General features: G+C 44.0%; 1 protein-coding gene across 1 annotated transcript in view; it reads right to left on the minus strand.

Moving 5' to 3' along the window:
• The window catches only part of LOC122267911 (uncharacterized), a 27,390-nt gene that overhangs the window by 6,563 nt on the left and 13,327 nt on the right, over window positions 1-7,500 (minus strand). The window contains 8 exon segments of the mRNA XM_086544188.1: window positions 1,033-1,202; window positions 1,482-1,726; window positions 2,948-3,124; window positions 3,126-3,174; window positions 3,683-3,847; window positions 4,284-4,421; window positions 4,638-4,773; window positions 7,087-7,302. Coding sequence (XP_086400314.1) covers window positions 1,033-1,202; window positions 1,482-1,726; window positions 2,948-3,124; window positions 3,126-3,174; window positions 3,683-3,847; window positions 4,284-4,421; window positions 4,638-4,773; window positions 7,087-7,302 — 1,296 coding nt within the window.

Raw genomic sequence — 7,500 nt, forward strand, 5'->3', positions numbered from 1 at the left:
GACAGGTACGGTGGTGAGACCGATCGGCTACTCGACCCGCTAAAAGAATTGTCCAACCAGACGCCTTATGAGACGTCATGGAACTTACCTATGTGCTCTTAGCAGAGCAGTGATAGCGATTTTTTACGGAAATTCCCGCGGGCGCTCAGCAGCAACGGAATCACTGCTCTGCTAAGAGCACATAGGTAAGTTCCATGACGTCTCATAAGGCATCTGGTTGGACAATTCTTTTAGCGGGTCGAGTAGCCGATCGGTCTCACCACCATACCTATCAATCTTATGGCGCGGGTTCCAGTCCAGGTCAGGGAGGTAAAATTTGTATATATATATATTAAAATGCGTTACTGCATTCTACCATCTTCTCACATATATATAACATCGCTCGTGATGTAAGGCACTGGTATTGATATTATGTGACACAAGACATTGATCATGTATGTCTACTTAATTCAATGCAATATCGATGGCAGTGTGTCTTGACCTGACGCATCCTGCTTCCTGTTTTCGTTTCCGCCTCGGAACACAAGCCTTTCTAGGCAGCTGTGTTTGCTAACGGAAGCCCCGAGGCGTAGAAAGTGACTGAGAATTTGTACTTAAAGGACACACAAGGAGCCCAGGTCAGACAGATCAGGGCAGAGAGGTCAGACAGACAGACAGACTAGAGCGAACCGCTCTGACCTCTGGCCTTCGGCCAGGGTCTGGTGTAATTAACAGTCCACAATAAAGACCATGGCATGTGAACGTCTGTCTATTAACCATCGACCTACAACCAGGGCATCAGGTGCTGTATAGCTGATGGCAGCAGTGGGTGGCTTACAACCAGTGTCAGCAGGTGGCTTACAATATATATACACACACATAAATATGTATATATATAGAAAGAGAGAGAGAGAAACAGAGAGAGAGAGAGATTGATATATATATATATATATATATATATATATAGAGAGAGAGAGAGAGAGAGAGAGAGAGAGAGAGAGAGAGAGAGAGAGAGAGAGAAATAGAGAGAGAGAAAAAAAAAACTCCACACACCCTCTTGCTTGCCGCAGATATCGGAGTTGGAGGTGATCCTCCAGCTGTGGAGTCCGAGCGGCAGGGACGCGTCGTGGGAGAAGAGCGTGGCCTCGGTCTCGCTCGTCCACATGTTCAGGAGATGCCACTTCCGGTCCTCGCCGTACTTGATTTGGTACTTCGTGAAGCCCCTGTGGAGAAGAGGAGGAGGAGGTGCTGCTGTAGGTGCTTTAGGGCGGAGAGAGGGAGGGCGCGCGCGTGTGTGTGTATGTGTGTGAGTATGTGTGTGTGTGTGTGTGTGTGTGTGTGTGTGCGCGAGTGCGTGTGCGTGTGTGTTCGCCCTTATATCTGAATAATCATTCGAATACCCAGACAAACATGCGACCAGACAAATGCCCATCCGGCCGATCAAATAACTCCCTCAAATCCCTCAGCAGAGCCTCGCTGCTCCCTCACACAACTCCACCTACCGAAACGCCGGCAGATTCGTCGCCGGGTCCGTGTCGAGCCTGAACATGGTGTCCTTGTAGTCATTGGCACAGAAGCCCCTGATTCTCAGCGCGACCGGTCGAGGCTCCTCGCAGGCAGCGCAGAAGGTGTACCTCCCGCACGGTACGTCTGTCCACTTGCCCCTGTACCGGGGAAGGAGGTAACTTGCGCACCTGTAGTCGCCCATACTCCAGTCGCCGAAGTTGGTGTAGTTAAGGCTGGTTCCCTGTAGGGGGGGGGTTATTACTTATTTGTGCTGTTATTGCTGTTTATTATCATCATGATCATTGTTATTGGTGCTGGTTAAGGCGCTGTCACACTAGCACTTTTCCGTCAACTTTCTGAAAAATTGTCAATTTTCGAGCGAATGGTCGTTTTTCTAGTCAGACGATAATTCCGAGTTCCCGCGTGAAAACATTTCCGTCGTCTGCTAAGCCAAGCGGACTCAAATCAAGAACTATATTTTTAAATGCTTGTATTTGCTTAAAATCATTAATTATAATAACATTAAATTAATCTTATTTTTCTTATACATATCATGAAATTAACAAATATAAATATGTAAATCTACATTTTATTTCCATAATTAAATATTGTTGTAAGTGCTCGATTTGACTGTTTACATCCATCAGCCACAGAGCGCGCCATTTCTCCTCCAGCTTTGACACACGTTGGACTGTGCCAATTCTCTTGCTTGGACACACGCCCTTCAGAGGAATATTTGATTGAGAACATTTTCTTGTTACGCTCATCATCTGCTAAAACAAAGTTTAGCATCGCTGCGCACTATCGCTTGCTCGGCGCCTTTGTTTACAACTGCGAGGCGAGTATCGTATTACCAAGCCAATGGCTCCTAGTGTGACTGCGCGCCTCCAAAAATTGACCAATTTTGAAAATTGACGAGAAAAACGACGGAAAATATGCTAGTGTGACAGCGCCTTAATTACATGAACAGTGTTGATTACTGACTCAATCAAATGATTGCTTACACCACCATCATATTCTTTCCATTTTTTTGTATCTGCCTGGTTACCATGCATTGCTACTGTTTTGCCTTTGTCTATTTAGCTGGCTGCCTCCCCTACCCCCCACCCCCCTCACTCTCTCTCTCTCTCTCTCTCTCTCTCTCTCTCTCTCTCTCTCTCTCTCTCTCTCTCTCTCTCTCTCTCTCTCTCTCTCTCTCTCTCTCTCTTTTTCTCTTTCTCTCTCTCTCTCTCTCTCTCTCTCTCTCTCTCTCTCTCTCTCTCTCTTTGAATGTCTCCCAATCTTTCTCCACCCTCCTCCCTCTCTCGTGCGCTTTCCTTCCTTTCCCCTTCTCCTCTCTTTCATCCTTTTTCTTTCAGACCACCTCAGTATTCATTAATTCCCCCTTCTCACCCTGAAGAATCCCGGAATTCTCTCTCCCTAGATCTCACTTCCACCTCCCTTCCATCTCCTCTCTGCTCACCTCCGTGTCCACCCACTGGTCGCCATCCCTCTTCGCCCCCACCCACAGGAACCCCGTAGCGTGGTTGGGAGGCTGACAGACGGACGTGAAGTGGGCCGCTTGCTCGAACAGGGCGGCGTTCTCCTCGGCGCTCCGTGGCGTGGCGAGAGTCGACTTGAGGTTCCTGCAGAGACTCCTTCCTGGCTGCTCTTTCTTTGGAACGTCTCGGGAAGACTGTAAATCTAAATCTGCTTGGGGAAAGAGGTCTGTTAGAAGTATATTCGTTTGTCTTGTTAATGAATATACAGCCGTTACTGTTATCTCTTGCTTGCTGTTGCTTTTTATCTATTCGTGTGTTTGTTTTACTGTTTCTATGATATCTTTTTATAGCTATTTTCCAGTCTTTATTTGATCTATCTGAGGATCCATTCACTAAATTGCTTAGAATCACATTTGCTAAATTATTATATTAACGCTAAATCTATTATTGGAATCTTTCTTTTATTTCTCCTTTCTCATCATTATTGTTAGTTCCATTTCCTCGCTTCAAGAATGCAAGATAACTATCATAGTGATAACGAAAAGGAAAATAGTAAGAATGATGATGATGTCAGTAGAAATAATAGTTGCGCTAACAAAGATAATTATAATAATGGTAATGATACTAATTGCAGCAGCAACAATAATGATTGCAATAATAAAAATAACACTAATTGTGATAATGGAAACCTCAACCAAGCAAATTCGGAAACCAACCTGCGCGGAGGACACAAATCATTCTGAGTGAGGTTCACCCTTATAACTGGGCCTTCCACTTGCCACTCAGTCGAGGACCAGCTCACCACGTCGCCCTCGGGAACCTGCCTCGAGCACTCAGCCAGGTCTTTGATTTCGGTTTCCTGGAGACTTCGAGAATACAGACTGGAAGGCGGAATGCGGATGAGTCATGCGCTGCTGAAGGTTAGTCGTGTCGGATTCTGTCACTGCATGTGTGTGTGTGTGTGTGTGTGTGTGTGTGTGTGTATGTCTGTATTTTATCCTGTCTTTCCCTTTTGTCTTTTTCTTCTTTCACTTTAACCCCCATCTCAGTCCCCATTTCTTCCATCGTCACCATTCCCCATTCTATTCCCATTCTCCATTCTGTTCCCATTCCCCATTCTATTCCCATTCTCCATTCTGTTCCCATTCCCCATTCTTCTGATTCCGCTTTCTCTCTCTGTCCTCCTTTGTCCCACTACCCATTCCTCATCATTGGTGCAACATGAGATGAATGCACAGTCCTACAAGCAATACAGATAAGTCATTCACTAAGAACAAAACTGATGACAAATCCTACAGACGTTCCGATCCTACTTACTTGAAATCCGAAATGATTCCGGAGAAGGATTGAAGAGCCTGAAATCCTCCGCCGACCTTGTCTGACTCTTGACCCAGTACGAGGGACCCGTTGAGCAGGATGCACTGCCGGGGCAAACTCTTCACGCCATTCTTCTTCCTGCAAAAGAAAGTTCAATTTTCACCCGGTGTTCTTTTTAGTTCGTTTCATACACACGCACGTACACGCACAAACAGACATATACGGATATACCCTCTGTGTCACGACGGAAACACGTACACAAACACACACAGTGTCTCTCACACTTGACTCTTTTCTTGATGATTTGATTTTTTTTTTTTTTTTTTTTTTTTTACAATTTCTTTCGTTGCTTACCCGTTGAGGTAGAAGGTTCCAGTTGAGTTTTCGCTGTTGGCCACAAAGCACACGTGATACCACTCATCCGGGTACAACCTCGCTCCGTCGCCATACAGGTACTTGCCTCCGATGGCTATAAACACTCTGGTGCTCTCTGGAAAGGTAAGACGTGTTAAGCGTTTGTTGTGAATGATTGTTTAGGTATAAGTGTTGTCTGAGGCTATTTCTACGCTTGGAATAAGAACTGAAGATACGTCAGCATGTGTTGGTTAGTATTCTTTACGATCAAATACGTATATGTTCAGGTATGATTTTTTTTCATTCTAACTGTAAAAACATGATATGCATTCCTCAGCAACCGCCTAAACTTGTAAACTCTCAAGGTCAATATCCTCTGCGCACTAGAAGACATGATCAAATAGAAAGTTCTCCTTTACGATCCATTACCTGCGTCAATAGTAGGTCTAGAGGGAATCAAGAACAGTTATATATATATTTTTTGATATCCCATCGCTATATGTTTATGTGGATATTCAACAACTATTGATTCCATGCATATTCCGATATACATATTATTATAATCTTCTTCAATAGGTCATGCAATCTTATATCCACCATAACCCTTATGCATATAACCCTTCTTTTGAAGCTACCTACAGTAAATTACTGCACACACCTTCGCTCAGGGTGATGGGGATTGTTTCCAGAGATGGTGCAATCGCCGAGAACTTTTCATGGACGCGTCGCCATGAGGCATCATATTTGATTTGCATGACAGCTGTTTGCTTGGTCCAAACAACTTGAGGCAGGGTTTATTTATCTATTATTTTTGTGAATTCATCAGAAACATTTTGTCGAATGTATTATGTTCTTTCAATAAGTAGCTGAGATATATCTCACCTTAGTATAGTACCGACGGCCGAAGTTTCATTATTAATACCGTGCAATAAACAACGCTTTGTTTGATTGGTCCTCCTAGCTAGGCAATGCAAACGCACATGCCCGAAGGAACGCACGTAGGAACGCACACACACGAGTGACCTCCAGGGCATCAGTCAGCAAATGTATAATCACAGTAGCCATTAGGAATACTTCCAACTTATATTCATCCTGATTGTATCCATTTATATATCTATGATATACACACACATACACGCACACACACACAAACAAACAAACACACGTACACAAACACACACACACACACATATATATATATATATATATATATATATATATATATATATATATATATATATATATATACTGGTAGTCATTCTGTTCTTACAAGCGTAGAATGTTTATTCAAATCTTGTCTGTATAATAAAATAATGAAGAAATCTTATCTGTGGTATCTTAGCAAGAAGATTCTTGAAATGTTTTACTATCATCGTTATTATTGGCATTTTTCATAACTGTAAATATAGAAATATATAATAATGTCCCTGACGATGATTATTAGAAACAGCCAAGTATCGCCACTACTCCACTATTCTCGAAGGATTTATGACTTCGCAGCACAATTCAGTTCGTAATCCTGTTTCCTTCAACGGAGGCTCCCAATTACAGAAAAAAACACTGATTGCCGTTTATAAAAAGTGTGATTTGGGGAATGGCCAGACCAGGCCGTTCGCAGAATGGGGTGTGATAATCACCCCGTTATTAACACGTATCGATGAAATCCGGTTTCCGGCCTTGGCAACACATGCCATTATATTTGATGACTTGGAATAAACCATTCTATCGGTGGTATTTCTCGGCAAAGAATAATTCAAATCATCCTTTGCATTATTTATAGTAATATCCTTTATATCATTTATAGAAACGTATCAGGTTTTAAATATACATAAAAAATCAAAGTCGGATTCAACGAGATGTCAGTGGCGTGCAAGAGACAACGTTGTTAATCTTTTCTAATCTCTAATCTTTTAGACGTAAATAACCGTGAAGGTCATGCTGGAGGTAAGGAGAGCGAGAAGAGGGAGGTGAAGCAGAAGAGGATGATGATGTGGGAAAAAGCAGAGTGGGAGAAGCAAAGGAGGAGACGGAGAAGGTGGAGGAGCAGGAATGGGAGCAGGAGTAGGAGTAAGGGAAGGAGAAGGAGAAAAAGGAGGAGTAGGAGGAGGAAGAGATTGAAGAGGAAGAGGAGAAAAAAATGTATATTTGTGTGTGTGTGTGTGTGTGTGTGTTCATATACGTGAATTTAAGTGCCCTGGTTTACAGCCAGCGATCCGTCTACGAAGGAGCGCAAGAAGGGAACGCGCCAGCAGCGACCTCAGCCTGAAGCACGAGGAAACAGCAGGCACAGAAGAAGTAGGAAAGGAGGCAGAAGATGAAGAAAAGCACGAAAAGAAAGACGGAATATATAGAATCAGTGTCAGGAAAGAAAAATACGTTTAAAAAGAGGGACAATTCTGAAGTAAACAATAGGTAAACAATCGTGCAAGCGACCCAGCAACCAACTTACTAATCCCGAAATTGAGTTCGTTGTTCTTCTGATCGGTGACCGCGTAAGAGCAGAGGTAAGAAGCGCTGTCGCGGAAGTACTGGACCTTGACCCACGTGCACACGGTGAGGTCGGAAAGGGTCTCGCTGCTGGGCCCGAGTCGCGCCGTCGCGTGGGACTCGGTCGTCAGCTGGTTCTCCGGCTGGAAGAAGAGTCCCTCCTCGGCCCGAGCGCCGGCTGGAAGGAAGCGAGTGGACTCGGCTGGTCAGGCGGTGGAGATGCTTGTGGACGGAGGTGGATGGAGGTGGATAGACGGGTGGGATGAAGGAGGTGATTGCATGAATAGGAGAAGGAATGGAATTGGTTCGGTAGTGGATATACATGTGGAATGAGGGACATAATTACGTGGGTAAATAGATGAATGAATATCTAAAA

Source organism: Penaeus japonicus, unplaced genomic scaffold (genome assembly GCF_977035675.1).
Source record: "Penaeus japonicus unplaced genomic scaffold, GWHDUDI00000001_assembly GWHDUDI00000014, whole genome shotgun sequence".
Lineage (NCBI taxonomy): Eukaryota > Metazoa > Arthropoda > Malacostraca > Decapoda > Penaeidae > Penaeus > Penaeus japonicus.